General features: G+C 45.4%; 1 protein-coding gene and 1 long non-coding RNA gene across 7 annotated transcripts in view; both read right to left on the bottom strand.

Annotated features, from left to right (window-relative positions):
* LOC138422669 (uncharacterized) overlaps positions 1–15,366 on the bottom strand; it is a 41,393-nt gene extending 26,027 nt beyond the window's left edge. The window contains exons 1-4 of the long non-coding RNA XR_011249971.1: positions 15,234–15,366; positions 14,357–14,470; positions 12,156–12,221; positions 10,413–10,564 (exon numbers count right to left, since the gene is read on the bottom strand). This is a non-coding gene — a long non-coding RNA (uncharacterized lncRNA). The remainder of the gene's footprint in view (positions 1–10,412; positions 10,565–12,155; positions 12,222–14,356; positions 14,471–15,233) is intronic.
* A 1,818-nt stretch (positions 15,367–17,184) lies between these two features.
* The window catches only part of CCDC60 (coiled-coil domain containing 60), a 163,782-nt gene continuing 154,739 nt past the window's right edge, over positions 17,185–26,227 (bottom strand). For 3 of the 6 annotated variants that reach the window (XM_069557939.1, XM_069557937.1, XM_069557941.1), the window contains 5 exons: positions 24,064–24,126; positions 22,922–23,044; positions 21,672–21,803; positions 19,555–19,744; positions 17,185–17,581 (listed from right to left, as the gene is read on the bottom strand). In XM_069557939.1, coding sequence (XP_069414040.1) covers positions 17,480–17,581; positions 19,555–19,744; positions 21,672–21,803; positions 22,922–23,044; positions 24,064–24,126 — 610 coding nt within the window. In that variant the 3' untranslated portion in view covers positions 17,185–17,479. Of the gene's footprint in view, positions 17,582–19,554; positions 19,745–21,671; positions 21,804–22,921; positions 23,045–24,054; positions 24,127–26,227 lie in introns of all 6 variants that reach the window. The other 3 variants (XM_069557938.1, XM_069557936.1, XM_069557940.1) reach the window with 1 other exon arrangement.

The raw sequence follows: 26,227 nt of genomic DNA on the forward strand, positions 1-26,227 counted from the left end.
AAGCGGTTTTATGGTAAAAGGAAAAAGGCTGCTGGGATACACAGTGACCTCCTAAACCCAAGTCATGGAGCCATAAACCTATCTCCAGGGACTTCTGCCCCAAAAGCCAGGCTGAGAGCCTGCAACCCAAGACTTAGGGCTTGGAACAGGGAAGATATTGAGTTTTCACACATTCCTGGTATGCATATACCATTCCACATGTGCAGAGGGCTTTTGGGAAGAGAGAGATACACTTACTGCGGAGAATAAACAGGAAATTGTGGCTTCAGCACATGGAAGCTCTTAGAAGCCATGCAGATTCCAAAAGAAGTGGCAACGATTCACCATCAGGGTCACCAAGAGCGGGTGCAGAGGTGATAAAGGGAAACAAGATGGTTGCAACTGCCAAAACAGCAGGCCTAGAACCGGTAACTTGGCAACTAACCTCTCATACCTTGAAGTCCAGATCCATCCAATTATTCCCCACTCTATACAAAGAAAGAACGAGAAAAAGCCCTAGAATGCACCTTCAACAGAGGTCTGGGAGGTCTTGGGTGGCTAGTTAATGAAAATGAGCAGTACTTCTTTCCCTCAACTGCAGCTTGTCAAGCCATCCGGGAGGCTCATCCAGGGAACTCAGTAGGTAAGCAAAGCCCTTCATAACTGGTTAGTTGAGATCAGGGTAACATCTGACATGAAACATACAATCAGTCTGGAGAGTTCAGACCAGCTCCATCTACCCACAAACCACCCAATACCAGACCCCACATAAGGAGGCCCCCAGATAAGGCCCATTCAGACCAGAGAAACATGTTCTGGGGAAGACTGACGGATTTCACTGTCATGCCCAGAATACCTGGCAATTTCAGGCACTTCTTGGTGCTGGCAGACACATTATCTGGGTGGGACAGGAAAGTGTATCCTGCTAGAAGTTAAACAGCAGCTCAAGTAGCTAAAGGCATTACCAAAAGAAATAATCCTCCCCCTCAACCCTGGTCTGGGGTTCCAGGATCCCTGGAAAGTGATAGTGGTCCAGCATTTGTGTCTCAAGTGACTAAGTGAATGAGTGCCCTGGGCATAAAGTGGACCTTGCACTCAGCTTGGAGACTCCAATCTTTCGAGAAAGTAGAGGGAGCCAATCAGACCTGAAAACGAACCTCAGCTGAGCTGTGCCAGGAGACTCGGTAAAATTAGATGCAGCTGCTTCCAACCGCCTGGCTCAAAAGCAGCTAGCCCCAAACGGTAAGGTAGAGTTCAGTGTGTTAGAGCTCACAGATAGTAAACCCATTCCTCAAGCTTGAGACAGGGACACCTGAGCCCGCCGAAATGGAACAAATCAAACGTACCCTCCAGGCAGGGCAAACTCCAAAAGCTCTCATGGAATGTGGAGACCAGGTGCTTCCCTGTATTGGGGCCTGGGTGTACCTAAAACCCTGGAAAACCAGAAGCCCGCGGGCCCAGCTCACCCCCAAGTGGACTGACCCCACTTTACATCCCACCTATCTGCCCTGAAGTTGCAGGGGTCACTCTGGAGGTGCAACACATTCGAGGTAAAAGGCCTCGAAACCCCAACCTCTAGCCAGGTAACCTGACTTCAAGCTGCTTCTCCCAAACAAACAAAAAACAACCAAAGCTTGACCAGGAAGATTCCACCCCGGCAGCAATCTTCCACACCAGAGCAGACTTTCCTGCAGGCGGAAGACCGAGAGAGTTTCACTTTCAGGAAAACCTGAGACCATGTGCTGCTGCTAATCTTTGGACCACTCACCATCAATTGTCAGGCGTCCTTTGTCTCCCAGCAGTTAGACAAACTGAGGCTGCTCAGGGGATAAACAGTCAGGGCTGAGGCCTACTGACCACCCTACAGGCCTGAAGGCAGCTAGGGCAATTCTAGGGCCGTTCAGGGGGAGCTCTGCGCCTCCACAGAAGATGCCCTAAGCCTTGAGGCCCCCCTGACAGTGAGGAGCAGGACAACGAAAGACAAGCGGAGGCCTTTGTCACCAGCAAAGCCCGTGAACAATTCTAGGGAAATAAGTCTAACCTTTTTTCCTTTGGACTTGGTCTGGTTTCACTTCGTCCAGGGAGGGAGCTGCAGGCGCCCGGCAGAGGTCTTACTCCAAACACTTCAGGCCAGACCTCCTAGTGCAAAACGGCGGCTGCGCTGACTTGCAGAGACGTTGCCCACAAGGCACTGCGCGGGGGGGGGGGGGAGAAGCTGTGAACAGCGCATGCGCCTGCCCTGTGAGAGCTCCGCCCCTTCTGCTGACCTGGGCCCTATAAAGTGGCTCCCAACCACAGCCTGTCCTGAGTGCCTATCCTCTGGAGCTGGGGTTTACATGTCTCCATTCTGTGGACTAAAAAAGATGCACAATGTGAAAGTTGTGAGTTAAGTTCTATTTGGGACAAAATGAAGATTGCAGCCAAGGAGACAGCACCTCAGATAGCTTTGAGAAACTGCTCCAAACAGTGAGAGAAGATCGATATGTATGATTTGGGCGAAGGGGGAGTTTGATGCAATCAAGCACTTACCTTACAAAAGGTTTTCTACTAATAACGAGGAGCTGATGTCACCATGAGATTGATTGCTTTTCTAGATATGAGGAGATGCAAGGATTGGGATCAATTCCTGAAAATATCTATCTAAAGATATGTTCCACTAGTTTCCTGGAGCATGAAGTATCTCATTCTCTACCCTGAACTCCCTCAGGGTGTAGTGAAGGTCAACAGCTTCAGCAGCACAGGATTCAACTCATACAGAGGCAAATGGCAAATGAATTGGTAGTTGACAATTCTCGATCAAACAATTAAAGCTTTCGTTTGTTTCTGAACCAAACTGGGCCTGCTTCTGTTGGCTGGAACAATACCGGGCAGTCAATACCTGACTTGAAAAGGACAGAACGAGTCATCTACTTGCCTTCATTCTTCCTTTTCCATGACCACAGCCTGGGTCCCTTCCCCGACTCCAGCTCGCTCTGCTGTTTAATAATGATCTCCACTGTCCTTAGGATTGGGGGCAAAGGAAGTGAGGGGATGAGGACAGGACAGACGTGGGTGTGGTTTGGTGACTTCCCCTTCCTGGAAATATTCTGAGTGCCTGCCTTAGTGATGGCAGGTTATTCTGGGCTCCTGAGTCTATGGGGGTGTAACGATGTTAATAATATCCTCTGTGCTAAGTGGACACAGATGGACAAAGCAGGTACCCAGGAAGCAGGCAAGGGAGGCACTGGTGGGTTCACAGGCTGAGCAAAGCACTCTGATGTTGTGCTACTGGTGTCTGGAGTTAGCCTCTGACTGTGAGTTCCTTCTGGGGACCACAGCTGTGATCAAAGAACCAGTGGAGTTGGCCGCGGGTGGTGGTGATGGGTATTGGTGGTGGTGAGAATGGTGCCTTTTAATTCTCGCTTCTTTGCCATTTTTTAAGGCGAAAGTCATAAAACCACTGCATATTTTTAAAAAAATAAGACAAAAAAAAGTTGGATCACATCATCGAGCAATTTCACTAAACAGTATCTATAGAGATTCTCCTATGATTTTTTTTTCTAGATTCCAGGAATAGAGGGAGAATGAAGGACTCCTTCTTTCCTGGAATTTAAAACCAGATGAACAAATGGATAAGGCATTTTCAGAAAGCATTAAGGGCAGTGAAGAAAATAAAATAGAGCACAGAGAGTAACTTCTTGGGAGTTTAGAAGAGATGACCATTAATCACATTTTCATGTGTGTGCTTTTTCAGGGTCTCTTTCCCCTCAGTATCTGCCCTCCTGAGCTAACTATATATCATCTACCTGAAAATGGGATCGTGATGTACATTCTGTATTGTAATCTTATTTTTTTTTCACTTGATATATTGTGAACATCTTTTGCTTTCATTACGTATTCATCTGCATCTTTCACTTTTTTTATGGATGTGGAGCAATTATTCAGACAGGCTGTACCACACTTACATGACCCTGATGACTGTACATGGGTTGCTTCCAGTGTGCTGAAGGGAGGATGTCTCTGGGGTCTGTCTTTTCCTTCCATCATCACTGTCGCCTCCCTGGCTCAGGCTCACACTGACCTTCACTTGGACCATTGAAATAGCCTGCTAACTGGTGCTCCATCTCCATCGTACACTCTTTTGAGCAGACTTTAAATCATTTTTAATAATTTTTAATAATGACATCATTTTTAATAATGACACTTTTCTGCCTCCAAACTATCATTGGCTCCCTTTGTGTACACAATAAAGCCTAAACACTTTATCTCTCTTGGGTTGTGCACCAATAAAACCGGATGGCTTGAGTAAACACATGAAAAGATGCATATGCATAAGATTCTTAGGTATTAGGGAAATGCAAACCAAACCACAATGAGGTACTACTTCACACTTACTAGGATGGATGTAAATACATACTCCAGTATATAGGGTGATGTATTGAAACGTAACAAGTATTGATAAGGATGCAGAGAAACTTGTTGACTATGCCAAAGCCTTTGACTGTGTGGATCACAATAAACTGTGGAAAATTCTGAAAGAGATGGGAATACCAGACCACCTGACCTGCCTCTTGAGAAATCTGTATGCAGGTCAGGAAGCAACAGTTAGAACTGGATATGGAACAACAGACTGGTTCCAAATAGGAAAAGGAGTATGTCAAGGCTGTATATTGTCACCCTGCTTATTTAACTTATATGCAGAGTACATCATGAGAAACACTGGACTGAAGAAACACAAGTTGGAATCAAGATTGCCAGGAGAAATATCAATAACCTCAGATATGCAGATGACACCACCCTTATGGCAGAAAGTGAAGAGGAACTAAAAAGCCTCTTGATGAAAGTGAAAGAGGAAAGCGAAAAAGTTGGCTTAAAGCTCAACATTCAGAAAACGGAGATCATGGCATCCAGTCCCATCACTTCATGGGAAATAGATGGGGAAACAGTGGAAACAGTGTCAGACTTTATTTTTCTGGGCTCCAAGATCACTGCAGATGGTGACTGCAGCCATGAAATTAAAAGATGCTTACTCCTTGGAAGAAAAGTTATGACCAACCTAGATAGTATATTCAAAAGCAGAGACATTACTTTGCCGACTAAGGTCCATCTAGTCAAGGCTATGGTTTTTTCCAGTGGTCATGTATGGATGTGAGAGTTGGACTGTAAAGAAGGCTGAGCACCGAAGAATTGATGCTTTTGAACTGTGGTGTTGGAGAAGACTCTTGAGAGTCCCTTGGACTGCAAGGAGATCCAACCAGTCCATTCTGAAGGAGATCAGTCCTGGGATTTCTTTGGAAGGAATGATGCTAAAGCTGAAACTCCAGTACTTTGGCCACCTCATGCAAAGAGTTGACTCATTGGAAAAGACTCTGATGCTGGGAGGGATCTGGGGCAGGAGAAGAAGGGGACGACCGAGGAAGAGATGGCTGGATGGCATCACAGACTCGATGGACGTAAGTCTGAGTGAACTCCGGGAGATGGTGATGGACAGGGAGGCCTGGTGTGCTGCGATTCATGGCGTCGCAGAGTCGGACACGACTGAGCGACTGAAATAAACTGAACTGAACTGAACATTGTTGGTGGAAATATGAAGTCTTTGTGGGAAACATTTTTGCCATTCCTCAGACAGCTAAACATAGAATTGCTGTGGTTCCTAGCAATTCCTCTTTTAGGTACATACGCAAAAGAGCTTAAAACAGAGACTTGAACAGATACTTGTATGTTGGTGTTCACTGTAACACTATTCACACTAGATAAAAGGTGGAAACCCCTTCATGGATCACAGCCTTGTCATGGCAAATGGGCTTGTGTAACTCAATGAAGTTATGAGCCATGCCCTGCAGGGCCTCCCAAGATGAACGGGTCATAGTGGAGAGTTCTGACAAAACATGGACGACCGGAGGAAGGAATGGCAAACCACTCCAGTATTCTTGCTGTGAGAATCCAATGAATAGTATGAAAAGGCAAAAAGATATAACATGGGAAGATAAGCCCCCCAGGTTAGAAGGTATACAATATGCTAATAGGGAAGAACAGAGGGCAATTACTAATAGCTCCAGAAAGAATAAAGTGGTTGGGTCAAAGCAGAAACGACACTCAGTTATGGACGTGTCTGGTGGTGAAAGTAAAGTCCGATGCTGTAAAGAACAATATTACATAAGAACTTGGAATGTTAGGTCCATGAATCAAAGCAAAGTGGACATGGTCAAACAGGAGATGGAAATAGTGAACATCTTAAGAATCAGTGAACTAAAAATGGATAGGAATGGGTGAACTTAATTCAGATGACCATTATATCAACTACTGTGGGCAATATTCCCTTAGAAGAAATGGAGTAGCCCTCAAAGTCAACAAAAGAGTCTGAAATGCAGTACTTGGGTACAATCTCAAAGATGACAGAATGATCTCAGTTGGTTTCCAAGGCAAACCACTCAACAACAGAGTAATCCAGATCTATGCCCCAACCACTGATGTCAAAGAAGCTGAAACTGAATGGTTCTATGAAGACCTACAAGAACTAGAACTAGAAATAACACACACAGGCACAAAAGATGTCCTTTTCATCATAGGGGATTGGAATGCAAAACTAGGAAATCAAGTGATACCTGGAGTAACAGGTAAGTTTGGCCTTGGAGTACAGAATGAAGTAGGGCAAAGGTTAACAGAGTTTTGTCAAGAGAACATGCTAGTTATAGTAAACACAACTTTTCAACAACCCAAGAGACGACTCTACACATGGACATCACCAGATGGTCAATATCAAAATCAGATTGATTATATTCTTTGCAGCCAAAGATGGAGAAGCTCTATATAGTCAGCAAAAACAAGACCTGGAAGTGACTATGGCTCGCTCAGATCATCAGCTCCTTACTGCACAATTCAGGCTCAAATTGAAGAAGGTAGGGAAAAACACTAGGCCGTGAAGGTATGACCTAAATCAAATCTCTTATGATTATACAGTGGAGGTGATGAATAGATTCAAGAGGTTAGATCTGGTAAACAGAATGCCTTAAGAACTATGGATAGGAATTTGTTAACACTGCACGGGAAGCAATGACCAAAACCATCCCCAAGAAAAGAAATGCAAGAATGCAAAGTGATTGTCTGAGGAGGCTTTACAAATAGCTGAGGAAAGAAGAGAAGCAAAAAGCAAGAAAAAAAGGGAAAGATATGCCCAACTGAATGCAGAGTTCCAGAGAATAGCAGAGAGATAAGAAGACCTTCTTAAGTGAACAATGTAAAGTTGAGGAAAACAACAATGGGAAAGAATAGAGATCTCTTCAAGAAAACTGGACATATCAAGGGAACATTTCATGCAAGGATGGGCAGGATAAAGGACAGCAATGGTAAGGTCCTAAGAGAATCAGAAGATCTTAAGGAGAGGCAGCAAGAATACACAGAAGAACTATGCAAAATAGGTCTTAATGCCTTGGATAACCACAATGGTATGGTCACTAACCTAGAGTCAGACATTCTGGGATGCGAAGTCAAGTGAGCCTTAGGAAGCATCACTACAAACAAAGCTAGTGGAGGTGATGGAATTCCAGTTGAGGTATTTCAAATCCTAAAAGTTGATGCTGTTAAAGTACTGCACTCAATATGCCAGCAAACTTGGAAAACTCATAAGTGTCCTCAGGACTGGAAAAAGTCACTTTTCATTCCAAACCCAAAGAAGGACAATGCCAAAGAATGTTCAAACTACCACACAACTGCACCCATCTCACATGCTAGCAAAGTAATGCTCAAAATTCTCCAAGCAAGGCTTCAACCATACATGAGCTGAGAACTTCCAGATGTACAAACTGGGTTTAGAAAAGGCAGAGGAATAAGATATCAAATTGCCAAAATTCATTGGATCATAGAAAAAAACAAGAGAATTCCAGAAAAACATCTGCTTCATTGACTACGCTAAAGTCTTTGACTGTATGGATCACAACAAATGTGGAATTCTTAAAGAGATGGGAATACAAGACCACCTTGCTTGTCTCCTGAGAAACTTGTATTCTCAATCAAGTCAGGAAGTAACAGAACATTACATGGAACAAGGGACTGGTTCAAAATTGGGATGGGAGTATGAGAAGGGTGTATATTGTCACCCTGCTTATTTAACTTATATGCACAGTACATCATGTGAGATGCTGAGCTGGATGAAGCACAAGCTGGAATCAAGATTCCCAGGAGAAATATCAACAAACTCAGATATGCAGATGACACCACTCTAATGGCAGAAAGTGAAGAGGAACTAAAGAGCCTCTTGCTGAGGGTGAAAGAGGAGAGTGAAAAAACTGGCTTAAAATTTAACATTCAAAAAACAAAGATCATGGCATGTGGTCCCATCACCTCATGGCAAATAGATGGGGAAAAAGTGGAAGCACTGACAGATTTTGTTTTCTTGGGCTCCAAAATCACTGGGGATGGTGACTGCAGCCATGAAATTAAAAGATGCTTGCTCCTTGGAAGGAAAGCTATGACAAACCTAGACAGCATATTAAAAAGCAGAGACATCACTTTGCCAACAAAGGTCTGTATAGTCAAAGCTATGATTTTTCCAGTAGTCATGCATGGATGTGAGAGCTGGACCATAAAGAAGGCTGAACACTAAAGAACTGATGTCTTCGAGTTGTGATGCTGGAGAATACTCTTGAGAGTCTCTTGAACTGCAAAGAGATCAAACCAGTCAATTCTAAAGGAAATCAACCCTGAACATTCTTCAGAAGGACTGATGCTGAAGCTGGAGCTCCAATACTTTGGCCACCTGATGTGAAGAACCGACTCATTGGAAAAGACCCTGATGCTCGGAAAGATTGAAGGCAAAAGGAAAAGAGGGCAACAGAGGATGAGATGGTTAGATAGCATCACTGTCTCAATGGACATGAATTTGAGCAAACTCCAGGAGACAGTGAAGGACAGGGAAGCCTGGTGTACTGCAGTCCACGGATCACAGAGAGTTGGACATAACTTAGTAACTGAACAACAAAAAAGGTGGGGAAAAACCCAAGTGTTCCTAACAGATAAACAAAAAGTGATATATACACACAATGGAATGTTATTCAGCCATGCTTAAGAATATAGTTCAGGTTCATGCTACCACATGGATTAACCACGAAAAAATTGAGTATATACGTCACACACAAAAGGATAAATGTTATATGATTTCACTTACGTGAAATATTTAAAATAAGCAATTCATAGAAATGGAAGGTAGACTAGAAGTGACCAGCTGATTGGAGAGATTGGAGAGTTGTTGTTTAATGGGTACAGAGTTTCCGTTGGGAGGATGAGAAGGTTTTCATGGTGGTGATGGCTGCACAGCAGTGTGAATGTGATTAATGTGAATGAATTATGTGCATAAAAGGGTAAGGTGGCCAATTTTATGCCATGTATACTTTGCCACACAGACATGCACACAACACTGGATGGCTTGTCCACCCCCGCCTCTGTGCTTTTAGTCACAAAGTTGGTTCTTCTTCGTATACATTTTGTTTTTCCTAACATTTCCGCCTGTTGAAATCCCATTTCATTTTCAAGTCCTACCTTAAATGCTATCTCCTTCCTTGATGACTTTCCTAACTTATAGTCCCTCCAATCAAATCAATGTGATGTTTAATTTGTTTGGGCTTTGGGAATTCTCTATACATTTCTTCTGGGCTGTTTTCTTAGGTCCCTGTTAGACTATAATTGGGGCTTCTACCAATTGCTTATTTTATATATTTCATATAAGTGAAATGATATAATATTTATCCTTTTGTGTCTGATCTATAATGTTTTGTGGTTAATCCATGTGGTAGCATGAGCTGGAACTATATCTGTATGTATGGCTAAATAATATTCCATTGTATGTATATATCACACTTTATTTATCTGTTAGGGACACTTGGGCTTTTCCTACCTTTTCTGTTGGTCACAGGGACCCCCTGTTCATCTTTGCATAATTCATTCAACAAATATTTATTGAGCCCATACTGTGCACCAGCTTGGTACATAATGCCAATATACGGTAAAAGTTAAAATGTTGGACTGAGTTGAAATGTCGTAAGTGGTCTGAACCCTAAATCCTCTGAGGAATTTCATAGTGGTGTAACTTTAAGGAGGAGTCACTTTCCTCCATACTTAAAAGATTTGTGGCTTTCATTTCTGGAGGTAGTCAGCTACGGGCTTCCCTGGGGATTCAGATGGTAAAGAATCCACCTGCAATGTGGGAGACTTGGGTTTGATCCCTGGGTCAGGAAGATCCCCTGGAGAAGGGCATGGCAACCCACTCCAGTATTATTGCCTGGAGAATCCCATGGACTGGGGAGCCTGGCGGGCTGTAGTCCACAGGGTTGCAAAGAGTCAGACATGACTGAGCACACACACATATGGAAAACGCATTATGCCTTGCTGTTACCTCCATCATTCATCATTCAGCTATGACAGGCTGTTTTTCCTTTCTTCTGGGAAAATATATTACCCACCTTTGGGGAAATTGTTTTCCTTTTCCCGTCCTCCAACTCCAACCCATGTACTTGGGTGAGCTGCCGTGTTCTTATGTGATTTCACTCTCTTGGTTACCGTTGATTGGTCCAAGGTGGACACTTAACCCAAGCTGGGCCAATTAAAGTTTTCCCTGGAATTTAAAAAACCAGAACAGAGGAGGAGAGCCTGGGGGAGACTAGAAGCCACACTGCCATCTGTGTAAGAGGAAGGCTTGTAGCAGGACAGTGTATGGCCGAGGCACAGACAGAAAGGGCCCTGGCACCAGCTGAATCCAAAGATCCAGGCGTGTTTTTGTCCATCCTATTGCTGTTTCAATTCTTCATTGTATTCCAACAAATTTCTAAATTAGTCTAAAGTGGAATTCTGTTCCTTGTAACCTATTTTCTGCAAACTCTCTGAGCCTTGGTTTTCTCATTAAAAGAGATGGTAATCCCTTTTTCATAGAATTGTTACGAATATTTTAAAAAGATATTGCAAATAAAGTGTTCAAGATAGCACCTGGCATATAATAAGTGACCAATAATTGTTAACAATGATTATCATTTAAATCTGCCTGCAGACAATGTGGGTGCTCCCTCTAAGCCTATTGAATCAGAAAAGAGTTTTGATTCTTCTTTCAGCTCTGTCCATGAGAGAAGGGTCATTCTTTGTGACTTTAGTGCCTTCTGTCCTCATTTGGCCCAGCCATGCCTCCTTCTCTGATGATAACCTGAGTTCTGAAGGGCTCTCACCATTTTCAGTCAATTCTGGCGGAAGTGTCTCCCACCATGGGGGCCTGAGACAGATGGGTTTATCCCACACTCCAAAACGGAGCCTCACCTCATTCCATTTCCATTTGGCTCCAGCTGGTAGACACCTACTGCACAGCTCCAAGGCTTAATTGCATTCTGCTTGTATGTTGCCAGACACTAAAACCTTGTTGTTGGGAGTTAAGTGTTTTGGGAAATGGGCTGTATTATTTTGCCAACCAAGGCTCTGGAAAGTTGGAACTGCTGAATAAGCCACCAGACCTGACCTTGGTCTCCGACTGGTGCACCTGTACTCGCCAGGGAAGACACGTTGAATTGCTTGCTATGAGCTCTGTGAATCGACTTGGAAGATGCCCTGCTCCTGCAGGGACATTTAGTGGCACATAGTAGGCTCTCAATTGTTCTCATAATATAAATATATTGTGAATTACTCTGGCTGTTAAAGGTAAGCCAACAGCAAACAACTAAATCATGGTTGGTGCCAGACAGGGTTTTAAGCCCTCTATGTGAACTCGGTGGTTCACAAACTCTGCTGCACACTAGAATCACCTGGGTCATTTCTAAAGGTCCTGATACTCAGGCCACACCCTGTGCCAATGACATCAGAATCGCTGGGCAGCAAGAGTTTTAAGAACTCCCTGGGTGATTCAAATGTGCAGTCAAGGATGAGATTCAGTGAAGGTCCTCATATAATCCTCCCAGCTAGTCTATGAAGTGGGTACTGTTACTCACACTGTATTATTGAGGAAACTGGAGCACAACAGACAGGTTAAGTGACTTTCCCAAGGTCACACAGCTGGTAAGTGTCAGAGTCAGGCTACCAGACCAGCAGGCTACCAGGTCCCAGAGCCCAGGCTTTTATGCTACATCCTGCAACAGAAGCCTGAGTCTCTCCCCTCTTATACTCTCTCCCCACCCCACAGCCTGAGGATGCCTCATCCTCTCCCGATTCCGCCTCATTGGTCTTCTCACCTTCAGTCTCAAGCCCTCTGCTTCAGTAGGATCGTAATGCATGCCACACATGGAATTTTAAGTTTCCTATGGGTCACATTAAAAAGGTAAGACGAGTGAAATTAATACAACATCTTATTTAACCCAATATACCCCAGACATTATCGTTTTGACATGCAATCAATGTTAAAAAATGTTAATGAGATATCCCACATTTTTCATATTAAGTGTTCAAAATCCCATGTATATTTTCAGTTATAGCACAGCTCAGTTTGCACCTGCCACATATCATGTGCTCAGTAGCTACAAGCAAGTAATGGCTACCATATTGGACAAAGTGACTAAGAGTGCAGACCTTAGAAATTCTCATCACAAGAAAAAAAAAAGTAATTGTGTGAGTTGATGATGGATAACATCTAGCCTTGGTAATCCTTTCACAATTTACATATATATATATGTATATATATATATATGTCATTATGCTGTATACCTAAAACCAATACAATGTTATATGTTAACTAAACATATATGTCAATTAAAAAAATTAAAAATAGAGAAAAAAGAAGTATCATAGTTTATTGGAATACTGAGGGTGAGAAGACAATGATACCATGATTAACCATTTTATATTGTGGAACTCTCTCCTCTCCTCTTGGGTTTCCTGGTTTGACTGATACCAGACGCATGGGACCATTCTTAGTATAGACTAAGCGAAGGTTCCGGAGTTAAGCCACATCTAAATTACTAGTTAAGGTAACTCTAAATTCCAATATCATCTTTTCCCTAATGGATCCTTTTTGACAGGGCCACCCCTTCTACCTCCTCACCTCCCACTTTGGAGACCATGGAGCTGGGACATCACCTGTCCAGCACGTTCTGTCACATACAGGAAGGTTGGCTCTGATAATGACCCCCACCTTACATGTATTTTATGCTCTTTTAAAGCAAAATGGACATTTTCAAAGCTACTGCAAAGCTGAGTGATAAAACATCTATGTTCCTAGTCTTTCCCCTGTCTCTTGATTGATGCTTTGGCTTTAACTCTGATTTTTCTCTTTGCTTTACCTGCACAATGTATCTGAAGACAGTCTCTCCCACTACTGTGCCACTAGCCCTGTGAAAGGAAGGACCTTTCCTCGGGGCTGTCTGGAATTTAGCCACACTTATACATGGATCCCTCCTCTCTAACTAGGAATCCTTTTGTTGCAAGTGAAGGAGACCAAACCAAATCTGGCTTATTGAGCAGGCTTTGTCCACATAACCAATTCAAAGGTCCGATACCCTCATGGTGGAGATTTGAGACTTCTCTCACTCCATTTCTCAACTTCACTTTCCTCTCCTGGTTGGCAGTGTCTGTGTGGTGGCTCTTGGAAGCTATACTACTAAGTCGCTTCAGTCGTGTCCGACTCTGTGCGACCCCATAGACGGCAGCCCACCAGGCTCCCCCGTCCCTGGGATTCTCCAGGCAAGAACACTGGAGTGGGTTGCCATTTCCTTGGAAGCTGTAGACTTATTTTATCCCTATTGTCATTAATTCCAGCAGAAAGTTCCTTGCTCTCACCAGTTCCGACACAAGATCAGAGGTTGACTTTTATTGGATTACCTTACATGTCCATCCCTCTGTTCCACTCTGGTCCATGCTCCAACTATGACCTGTGGTCTATTTTTATATGACCTGCAATCTCAGGTTTTTACATTTTTAAATGGCCATGTATATAAAAAGAATATGCAACAGATATTTGCTATATCTGCTCCTGCTCCTTCACAGAAAAAGCCTCTCCAGTGCACATGGGGTCTTAAATACTCTCATGATAACCATGCAGGTGGCTGCAGGTGGCTCAGTCAGAGCAGTGGGACAGGGCACCACCTGACACGGGCTTGGCATGCAGTAGGTACTCGATACTTCTCCCTGAGGTTCTTCTTTGAGCTTGGGAGCTGGGGGGTGATGTATTGCCTCCTTCTAGTCCCTAGTCTATTTTAGTCGTAAAAGATCTTCCTTTGAGTAAATACTCCTCGCCTAAGCTGTTAATGCCCGCCCAGTTCCTTTTTGGCAGGTTTTAAATATTTTCCTGGAGAGCAAGATGGAAGGATGATACCAACACACACCACTAGATGGAGCTACAGCTCTGAGAAATAGGCTGGGAAAGTGATGAGTAAGTCTCGCATCTTCCCTGCCCAAGATAGACAGACAGACACGTTCTAGACTTGGCTCTGCCACTTACCGGCTATGTGACTGTTGGCAAATGACCTCAAGTGCTGGCATCCTTACTTGTGAAGTGGGGATTATAATAATGCTCACATCAGAGGTATGCCGTGACCATCAAGTAGGATGCAAACTGTGTAACACAGAGTAAGTTAACGGGATGCTAGGAAGTCCCATCACTAGAGCTACTCCTGGGGGCATGGTTCCAAAAGCAAGATAACTTTAGTGACCTCCTTGTCTCATATGATCAGGGCTGGGGGGCAGGGTCAGAGGGCAGCAGCACAAGGGAGTGAAATGAAATGAATTCGCTCAGTCATGTCTGACTCTTTGCGACCCCGTGGACTGTAGCCTACCAGGCTTCTCTGTCCATGGGATTCTCCAGGCAAGAATACTGGAGTGGGTTACCATTTCCTTCTCCAGGGGATCTTCCCGACCCAGGGATCAAACCCGGGTCTCCTGCATTGGAGGCAGACACTTTAACCTCTGAGCAAAAGGGAGGGAATGCAGAGTTAGCTGAACATGGGTACAAAACACCTTTTGGAGGCTCCATTTCATCGTCTGTAAGGCAGGGGAGCCCTGCCTTGCAGGATGATGATGAAGAAATGAGATAACACATAGCAAGCATTTTGCACAGTGTCTGGAAGGAAGCAGTCCCTCCGTCAGTGAGAGGTTGAGTGGCTGCTTGACGCTTTTTGCAAACCCAGTCCTCAAGACCCTCTCTCCCCTCTCCTCTTCTGTCCTCTCCTCCCACTTCCTGCTTTAACCGTCATGACCCATAGGATGCTGAGGTCCTACGTCTGTCTCCACTGCCACCCACTCTCCTGAGTTTTAAATCCCCCCACTTGACTGCCCCACAAGCATCTCCCACTCAGTATGCTCAAAACGGAACTCCTTACCTTCTCATTCTGAATGTTCTTTTCTTCCTTTCCTTCTGCTACATTAAAGGTACCAACTTCCACCCAGTGATCTGAGCTGGAAAATTGGACATGATTCCCGATGTTCTTGTCTTCTGTCCATTTGTCATACACCAAACCGACTTCTGCTGATTCCACCTTTTAAATATCCTTTTAATGGATCTCCCTGGCCCCACTGGCATGTGCTTCCTATAATCACTGCTACGGCAGCCGTATCTTAGCACCCTGTTCGCTGCCTTGCACTCACACAGTGGCTATTTGTTTTTCTTGAATGGAAATATGATTATTCCCCTGCTGAAAATCCTTCCCTGGCTCCCCATGGCCAGTAAGTTGGCCTTAACTTCCTAACATGGCCTGAAAGAAAGAAAACAGCTAGTCACTCAGCCGTGTCTGACTCTTTGCGACTCTGGCTTGTAGCCTGTTTCTGTTCTTGAGATTCTCCAGGCAAGAATACTGGAGTGGGTTGCCATTCCCTTCCCCAGGGGATCTTCCTGACCTGGCGATCGAACCTGGGTCTCCTGCGCTGCAGGTAGATTCTTGATTGTCTGAGCCACCAGGGAAAATTAACATGGCCTAGAAGGCATCTAAAACTCTGGTTTCTACCTCCCTCCCCAGCCTCCGTCTCCTCTCCTTCCCTGTGCTCACTACCAACCTGACCTTACAGTCCAGCCAGACATATGTTATTTCAGTTCCTCAGATGACACTGAGTTTCTTTTTTGCCTCTAGGCCTTTGCCCTCCTTCTTTCTTCTCCACTCCCCCTCACCCCAATCCTGATTTAATACAGAAAAGTTTAGGGGCTTTCCTCGTGGCTCAGATGGTAAAGAATCTGCCTGCAATGCAGGAGACCCAGGTTCAGTCCCTGGGTCAGGAAGATCCCCTAGAGAAGGGAATGGCTACCCACTCCAGTATTTCTTGCCTGGAGAATCCTAAGGACAGAGGAGCCTGGCAGGCTATAGTCCACAGGGCCGCAGAGAGTCGGACATGACTTGAGTGACTGAACACACACAGAGAAGTTTAGAGTCTCTTAACTGAGCAGCCTCCTTATAGACTGCATCTCACCTCTACACCCCAGTGGCTTGTCACGACATCACACTAAACAAAGAGCACTGCCGTGGATATCATGCAGTCCCTCTGCCTTCTCCATCGCCCTTTGCTGACCTGTGCCTCTAGGTAAATTATCTGCGATCAGGGACCTTGTCTGCTTTGGTCCATTGCTCTACCCTTGGAACCTAGAACTTGGTTGGTTGATGCATATTCAGTTCTTGATAAATATTCATTGACTAAAAAGAGTAAATAACTGAATAGGGGAGATGCTGCATAGACAGAAAAATAGTTCGACTCTCTTCTTTCCACCCCTTCTGGATCATGGGGAGATGCTGGGGTCCAGCCTATATGAGCATCCCGATAATCAAGTCCAGATGTTTAAATGTTAATTCGGTTTGGCTGTCAGTGAGAGAGTTAAAATGACTACAGGTCCTGTAACTTAGTCAGATGTATGGGCGAAGACCAAGATGGGAAAAGAAGACGAAGATGAGAGAAGAGGTTAAATGGCAATAAACCCACACAATTTTGAGATGACTGGAAGTTAAGCTTCCTTGTACAACCAAACCCAACACAAGATATTACAAGGACTCTTAAGGATGAGATTTTCTTGCACATCACTTGCCTTGTTGGGAAGTGCTCCATCCATTCACCCACCAACCCACCTACTCATCTCTATCTAGGACAGTATACATAAAGTTGAGAACTACACTCTCACTCTGATGGTATGAAATGGGCATAACATCAGCACCTACTTAACTGTAGTTGTGAGATTATTAGGCAAGAACATCACCCAGCACATTGCTGCATATCAATAAATGATAACTGTATGTTACTATTAGGATTTCAATACCACGCCCAGATCCCACAGCTCCAACTTTTCCCCAGCCAGACAGCAAACATTCAACTCAATTTTATTATCCAGAATTTGAGGAGAAGGCTAAGAGGGAAGGATCCTGGAGAGGGAGTAGGCAGAGTCAGGCTGGACCAAGGAGCATCAGAGGCTGGGAGCCTGAGGCTGGTATGTGAGGGAGAAGGGGGCTTCCACCTGGGAGCAGCTCCCCCTAGAATGTTTTCAGAATCTCGTCTCCAGATGACCCTACCAGATCATAATGAGTCTCCATGAGAGCAGGCACACGGTGTAGACAGCCCTCCTCCACTGGGGTCACTGGTCGACCCAGGCCCACTACGTCTGGGCACTCTGGGACCGGATGGGGATGTTGATTCGGCTCTGCAGCCAGCTGATGTAATCCTCTTGAGGCATATGGATGATGTGTTCTCGCACAAACTAAGGGGGCAGACACAAGACAGCCTCAGATTTGGTCTGAAAGCTAGACTCCATGCCCCCTACCCTCCCCAAGAAGATCCCAGATGATTTGTGATTGAGGCTAGTGGCCCCAGGATACCTCCAACCCCTCAGGCATTCATAATCAAGAAAAGGGCCTCTTTCCAGTTTCCCAGTTCAGCAGGCTAATGTTAAGTCCCTTTTTGTCACCACTGACCCAAAGAAATCTGGGGAGAGCAGAAAAACCCAGCTGTCTGCATCTTTTTCTCTTTTCTACTGCAGAATATCTTTTTAAAAAGTCATTTGTCCATACACATTTTTGGGTTCACAGACTCCCTTGAGAATTGAGGACAGCCACAGGCTTGCTTCCAGGAAAGGGTTAAGATACAAAGCACAGAGTTTCACATAAATTTCAGGTTAAGAGAGCCCCCACATCCAGGTTAACAGAAGTTCTGTGATGTTCTACTGGGAGAAGAGCATGCTAACTTTTATGAGCTAGGGCTAATAAAACTCAGCCCAGAGAAAGGGGAACATCCATATCCATAGTCCCCTCCTTTCACCCATTCAGAAACGGCTTTTCCCATAAGCTGTCACTGAGTCGTGTCCCACTCTTTGCAACCCCATGGAGTGCAGCAGGTCAGGCTTCCCTAGTCAGGCTTTACCATCTCCTAGTGTTTGCTCAAACTCATGTCCACTGAGTCGGTGATGCCATCCAACCATCTTATCCTCTGTTGTCGCCTTCTCCTGCCTTCAATCTTTCTCTAAGTGGCAGGTGGAATGCACACCCCACAACTGGAAAGATGCCCTGGAGACTTAGTTTCAGGCTAGCCTGCCAGATTCTCCCACGAAAGAGCTTCACGAGATGTAGGAAGTGGAATCTGACATTTGAGCTTGTCCACAAGGTATTTCTCCCTCCCCCAACTCCTGACTGTGTGCCCACATACACAAGCCAGGTCAGCCTGTGGAAGGGCCAGACCATCATGAAAACACAAAGAGGCCCAAGAAAGCCACCATTTGAGTCACTTCTTTGTCTTGAGACACTGAAAACCCTATTAAAATGGACATTTGCCATCACATAAAATTAAGGAATTGACTCCACAGATATCTGTTAATACCTTAGTTGGAGGGCCCTTCCTCCTCCCCACATCTGCTGACACCTTTTGATGCCCTAAGGAAATAGGGCACCAGGAATTTCTAGGGGAGGTGGGGAAGGTAGGCTGCTACTGCAGACCCTTGTGAGGCTCCTCAGCACCCTTCAGATAAAGACCTAAATCCTTAACTTGACCTTCAGAGATCTGCACACGCTGACCTTTCTGGTCCCCTGGGAACCATGCACCTTCCTGCTCTCTTCCTTCCAGAGCCACTGACTGCCGCTGAATCCCTCTAGCAGCTCAAGCTCTGTCCTGCTCCGGGGCCTGGGCACCTGCTCATTCCCTTTCTCTTCAGCTTGCTGCCTTTTCAGATCTCAGCTTAAAAGTCATCCTCCTCAGGGGACTCTCGTTCAGAGAAGCCTCTTCCACATTTACGTGAAGTCAGGGCTCCTCAAACTGTATTGTGCGTATCAGTCACCTGGCATCTCACTGAAACACAGATGCTGAGCTGGTCAGATACAGCTCAGAGCCTGGGATGCCGCATTTCTAACACGCACCCATGCGAGGCCCACAGGCCACGATTTCAGTTGCAAGCTTCACAGTGCTGCTCACTATGACTGTCAGTTATTGCACACTCACATGTCCATTCATTTGTGTTTCTCCAAAGACTCCACGTTTCCCGGGGGCATCATTTACACAGAGTATAATGTCCCCTGGAGCTGAACAACCAAGGTCACAGGACAATGCCTCTTCTATTGGATGATGAGTTCCATGAAGGCTTTTATGCCTTTTAAAAAACTTTAAAAACTTCAACAGTGCCTGGATGTTGAGAGGCCAGAATGAGTGTGTCTGGGGTGTTATGAGGGGAAAGGAAGTGCTCGTCACCTCGATGGCGACTGCGATGTCCGGGGAGCACAGTTCCCAGGCTCTCAGATCCTGAAGCACCTTTAGGAGGACATGTGGTCGGATCCTCAGGTCCAGATTTTCCCCAAACTTCTGCAGTTTTGCCAGGATCTTCCTCACAGGGCGGAAATTCTTCAGATCCTCAGGGAGTCTGGACAGCAGGTCAAAGTACCTTCAATTCCAAGAGGAGAGGATGGGTTAGGAAACTGCTGGCAGACAGTCTGGGCACCCAAAGGACCTCATCTCCACTCCTGGGATGTCTCCAGGGTAGCAACAGTCTTTATCTGGGGGACTTTCCTCCCTCCTCAATGTAAAGTATCCACGGATCAGGCAAGTCTTTGTTTTTAGGGATAGTAAAAACCGGGAGTCACGATTAGCACAGTGGCTCAGCAGTAAAGAACCCGCTTGTAATGCAGGAGACACAGATTTGATCCCTGGGTTGGGAAGATCCCCTGGAGAAGGGAATGCAACCCACTCCAGTGTTCTTGCCTGGGAAATCCCATGGACAGAGGAGCCCAGTGGGTTACAGTCCATGGGGTTGCAAAGAGTCAGATATGTCTTAGAAACTTAACAACAACAAAAACAATGAAAATTAAGGGCATGCTTTAAAGACAGGCATTGATGATTTTTTCTGCCAAGCAGACAATGTGACAAGTTATAAGGAAGGAAAAATACTGGTATTCTGAAGCTACTCTTGGAGAGTTAATCGAGCCAAGGAGGACATGGACACACTTGTGGGATACCTTCTAGGATGCAAAAGGTTATCACACACCAGCTGCTGAGGACGTGTGTCTCTGTGTGTGTGTATTTTCCATGTTCCTGAAAATGAACAATCAGAGGCCATGATTCTGGTGTTTCAGTGGGTTTTAAGAACCTACTTTGGCCACTGGATACAAAGAGCCTTCTCACTGGAAAAGACCCTCATGCTGGGAAAGATTGAAGGCAAGAGGAGAAGGGAGGGACAGAGGATGAGATGGTTGGATGGCATCATTGACTCAATGGACATGAGTTTGAACAAACTCTGGGAGATGGTGAAGGACAGGGAAGCCTGGCATGCCTCAGTTCATGCGGTTGCAAAGGGTTGGACATGACTGACTGAACAAAAAATATTAACATTATGACAGCGTGTGAAGGTAGTTTGGGAATGCATCCTTGAGACAGTGGGAAAAAGGTAGGTTCTAACCTAGGGGTTCAGGTGTGGGTGAAGGTAGGGGTGTTATTTCATGGAAAATGGTTTTTTTCCCCGATTGTAGAAAAAGTTGAAGAAAAACTTGATCATCCATCATACATTTTGGCTGCTCATACTGCTTTATATTTGTTATATCTGTTTATATATTTATTCTGATCTTTTTGTAAGCTCCCATTCTGCATTATTAAAATTGTTGAAGGGATTCTTGGTACATTTTTAGGCTTTCCTATCTTACTCTAAGATCTTGATTTACTCACCCTGACAGGATGGAGATTTTGGAAATCAGACTCCAATTTTATATTGCAGATAAGCATAGAGACAGGTCAGACAGGGGTTTAAATCCTAAAGTTTCCCAATTTGTAAAGTGGGGGGTAATATGTACCCTTCAGGATTTTTCTGGGGAATAAAATAGACAATTCATGAAAAGTGCTTATCCAGCAATCACCCAGTTTGCATTATTCTGTGTTGTATTAATTATCACCCCTGTGCATACTGTTCTTGAGGTATGCCTATCTGGCTTTGTATCATTAAGAGTTAAATTATTTGGGGAATATAGTTCTCCCCCCACAGATCTCAGGATCTGTTGGTATTTTCAGATTGGTTTGCCTCTTCTGCTTCTCTTATAAGGGTTGGCAAGTGAGTCTATATTTGCAAGCTGAAGCAAACAGAAGGTAAATATGGAGAGTGCAGCTAGGTAGATTATCTGTGGCTCAGGAACTGTGGGGTTTCTTGCCTGATTATACTCTGGATATAGCCTGTTTTGGGAGAGGGGCCCTCCTGGTGGCCGAGGACAGTTTTGGAGTGATGCCTCTCTGTCTTGAGGATAATGGGACTGAATGTAACTTTGTAACACCAGTACCCCAGTTCACCACTTCCAGGGACTGCCTTATCTGGCTCTCAGGATCTTTACCAGTGGTCTGCAATTTCTTCTGCGTCGGCTTTTACTGCGGAGACTTGGTGTCTCATTTTGGCTATATCCTTTTGGAAATTTGAGACAAGGTTGAAAGAGTGGAACTTCTGAATACCTCTTTCTTCTTGGCGCCTGCATCACAGATGGTATGAGAAAGAGGAAGATGAATCAGATACTCTTTTTCTTTCACCTTCCTAGCTGCCCTCAGAGATCTGAGTTAAACACCTTTTCCTTCTTGAGGTCCTTCTTACCAGCGGGCTTTGGGCCTAAGAGGCTACAGCTCTCTCCAAGGTCCTGAAATGCTCATTGTCTTAGTACACCCAGTCACTTTTTAATCAGCCCTCATTCTCTCTCTACTTTTGATTGTCTTTCCAGTTTTCTCATCGGTAAGATGGAGGATAATCATCATTCCTAGATCCCAGTGGTGAGGAGTAAATGATAACGTGTGTATAGTGCTGAGGTCAGTGCTGACTCACAACAGCAGGCGTTTAACTCATGTTGGTTCCTCTCCTCCTCATGCCCTTCATCATCCTGTGCATACATCTTCTCTCTCCAAAGAGACTATATTACAAATATACCTATGCTGCCAACCATACACACATTTCGATGGCTTTCCATTTACTCAGAATAAAGTCCTTTGAGTGACTTACCCCCTAAGGCTCTGGATTATTCAGCCCCTACAACAACTTCCAGCCTTATCTCTACCCTTTCTACCCCTTTTCTCCCAGAATTTTAGGGTTTGATTCATGAGCTGGGTCAGGAAGATGCCCCTGCAGAAGGAAATGGCACTCCACTCCAGTATTCTTGCCTGGAGAATTCCACGGGCAGAGGAAGAGGAAGCTGGTAGGCTACAGTCCAAAGGGCTGCAAAGAGTCGAACATGACTCAGTTGACTGAGCACAAGTGAACATAGTCTCTGAGATAAATCTCAGCTTGTCAGGGCTCAGCTTTAATGCCACCTCCTTAGAGAGGTCTTGCTGGATTACCAGTCTGCATTAGGTCCTCATGGTTTCACTCCTCCTAGAACCCTTTTCCCTTACTATGGAGCAGTGACTATAAATTGTACCCATAAATCTATCAGTTCAGTTGTTTTGTCTCTGCCCATATTTTCCAGGAGACTATAAGCTCCCTGAGAGTAGGGAACATGTCCTTCTCAATCCCTGTTATCGTCCCAACACCAAGCATCTGGTGGTTATATACTAAGTGCCACATGAATATCCTTTGAGTGAATGGATACACGTGTGCTCTTACTTCATGAGGATTTCCATCTTATCCTGTAGACAGAAGCCAGCCTCCTGGGCCACGCTGTAAAACTTGGCCCTCATGGTGTTACACACCCCACTCTTGTACTGGATGATGTCACGGTTGGCGCGACTGTGGACACAGATAAGATAGGCTTAGGGGACCAATCCCAAGGGACAGACGCATCCCTGGGGCCCAGGGTGCTTTGCAATAATACACAGCCAGGTTCTCCATCCTCACCTGGGACCTCCCTCAGCATTCCCCTGGATGTAGGGAATAACAGACCTTCCCAACAATGTTGGACTGGTGACTCAGGCCTTATTACACGAGCCCATGATGAGACATCTGGTCACTGTAGCTCAGCAAGGGCTAAGGACAGTGAGATGAAAATAGAACCTGGAGCTGGGAGGTAGGAGATTCAGGTTCAAACCCCCTACCACCACGTTTTAGCTATGTGGCCTCTGGTGAGACATTTCATCTGGCCAGGTTTCAGACTGTTTCCTTGTAGAATGGGACAGTACCCCTGCCTCACAGAATTAGTTTTGAGGAATAAGCAATAATGAATATAGCAGTTTTGAACTGTGGTGCTGGAGAAGACTCTTGAGAGTCCCTTGAACGGCAAGGGGATCAAACAAGTCAATCCTAAGGGAAATCAACCCTGAATATTCTTTGCAAGGACTGATGCTGAAGCTGAAGCTCTAACACTTTGGCCACCTGATGTGAAGAACTGACACATTGGAAAAGACCCTGATGCTGGGAAAGATTGAGGGCAGGGGGAGAAGGGGGGGCGACAGAGGATGAGATGGTTGGATGGTATCATCGACTCAATGGACATGAGTTTGAGCAAACTCCAGGAGACAGTGAAGGACAGGGCAGCCTGGCGTGCTGCAGCCCATGGGGTTGCAAAGAGTCAGACACGACTGAGTGACTGAACAACAAGCATGGAGGAAGGCTCTGTTGCCACTGTCTGCACGGGTCGCTCCACATCTTGGTTATAAGCCCCTTGCTCTGGCGTCCTTTGTCCCTCAGTTGTATCTATGGCTTCAGGGAGTCTGGTTGGCACTGGGTTATTTCTACATCCCTGGGAAGATGGAGGCTGCAGGTGCCACAGTCCCTCTTGCCTGGCACCTTCTGTTGCCCACCTGGTGTACCTTTTAAGCTTCTTCTGGAGCACCTGGGAGTGGCTGTCTCCGCTTGTACTGCTGGATCTGTCACTGAGACACAGAGAAATGGTTTCACATTGCCTGGAGTCTGATTTCCCCCCAAAGGGTGACTTCAGGGCCCCCATGACATCTGCCAGCCTCAGGTGAGTGTGGCGGTTCTAATCAAGGCATTCGATAGAACTGCGTGTTTTCCCCACACTTTGATCTTTGCTCCCACTGGACACTCTGCTTGCAGAGTCTTCCTTGTTTCTTCCCCAGCAGCTCAAATCCTGCCGGATCTCATGGCCTAAAGCAAGTGCTGCTCTAACTCTCCTAGTCCAGTGGTGGCCTACTGCCTCTGCATGTTGCTGGGATGACAAGTTTTCAGGAACCCAGCTTCTTCTGTATAAAATCAGTCTCTCCGTCTGGAGGGCAGGTTCACTGTGGACACTCCCATCCTCCTCTCTGTCTGCACTTCTCCTGGGGTTGAGTGCAGATCTGGGGAGGGGCAAGTCCTCCTGGTCATGCTGTCTGGGGTGGTCCCAGCCCCAGGCTGCCTCTTCATTCAAGGATTCTCTTAACTGGACCCTAGTGCTGAACACCCAATTCACTCCATTTGGGAGACAGGCAGAGCTGGGTTCAGAGCCCAGCCCTGGCACTGTCTACTCCTGGGCTGTGGAGAAGCGCCTCTGCTCTGGAGTGTCAGTTTCCTCATCTGTGGTCAGGCAACTCCTGGTGCCATTTGCCCTTTCTAGGTTGGGAGGTGACTGAATTCCTTAAGTGGCTGCTCCCTCCTGTGACTGCCTGGCTGGGGTCCCTAGATGGGGTGAAGCTCTTTGCTCATCCCCGTCCCCCCATACCTTCTGTTAGGTCCTCCTCCAGTGACCTGGGCCTTCAGCACCCATGTCCAGCATCTTCTCTCACACCCTGCCCCGCTTTGTTTCTTCCCAACATTTGAGACACTCACTTGACTGCTTTATCTGTGTGATTCTAGAGAGTGAGACTATTTTCCTTATCCCTGTGATGTGTGGCAAATCCTCCCCTTCCTGCTCTGTGACATGTTGGACTTCTTCAGGGAGGCCAGCCATTTCTCAGACTCCTCCCCACAGGAAAGGGCCCGGCCTTTGCTGCTTTTCCCAGAGGCTCATGGGACTGGACCCAGAGGTCTCAGGTCTGGCAGGTGATGGAGCAAACCCTTATCCCATCTTGCTAGGGAGCAGAGCCCCGGTAATAATAGCCAGAAGGCATTGCATTTGGATTCCAACCAGCTGCCCCTGCCTCTGCTGATGAATTCTTTGGGGGAGCAAGTGGGCTTTGACCTTCCTCCTATAGACGGCTCTCTTCTAGAGCTGAGAGTGTGACTCAGGGGGAGGCAGGAGGTGAAGGAAGTAGTGTTATTAGCTGTGATTTAAAAAAATACAAACAACTAAGGACCCTTCTGCCTGTCTCAGTCAATCCTTTCCTTGACCCTCCTTGAATTTCAGCCCTACTGGTCTTTGCTCAGTGCCTCTAGGCTTCCTCCTACCTCAGACTCTTTGCACATCTGTTCCCTCTGTTTGGAATGCTATTCCTTCTATTCCCTCCACAGCACGGATCCTAGGTTCTGTGGGAAGGTACAGGAATCACCTGGAGAGACTACTCAGAATGAATGCAGATTTCAGATCCTACTGTTTCCAGCCAGAAGCTAGCTAATTCTTCTTTTTCCCTCAGGTCCTAGCTTAAATGTCAGACTCAGCCTTGGTTAGAATCCTGGTGCTCAACATTCACCTAATCCTCCATAATTCTCCTTCAGAATGCTATCTAGGGTCATGATTACACAACAATCTCTGTGGGATTATTTGATAAATGCATGACTCTCCCATTAGAACAGTAGCTCTTAACCACTGGCAGGATTCAAGGAGTCCAAGAATGCAGATGGAAAACAAACAAACAAAAAAAACCCAACAGGTTGCATCTTTAGCCTTTCGCAGAAATGGAAATCACAGGTTTTTATACATCACATTAAAATTATGGGAGATACTTTGAAAGATCATTTACACTTGACACTAATCCAAAATTATAATAGTTATCAGAGCTGCTGCTATGTCTTGTTGTATGAGGCATTGCTGACGAAGCTCACAGATGACTATATATCCCATATTTGGTTGTAATATTATAATCAATATTACTAGAT

The sequence above is a fragment of the Ovis canadensis genome, chromosome 17 (assembly GCF_042477335.2).
Source record: "Ovis canadensis isolate MfBH-ARS-UI-01 breed Bighorn chromosome 17, ARS-UI_OviCan_v2, whole genome shotgun sequence".
Lineage (NCBI taxonomy): Eukaryota > Metazoa > Chordata > Mammalia > Artiodactyla > Bovidae > Ovis > Ovis canadensis.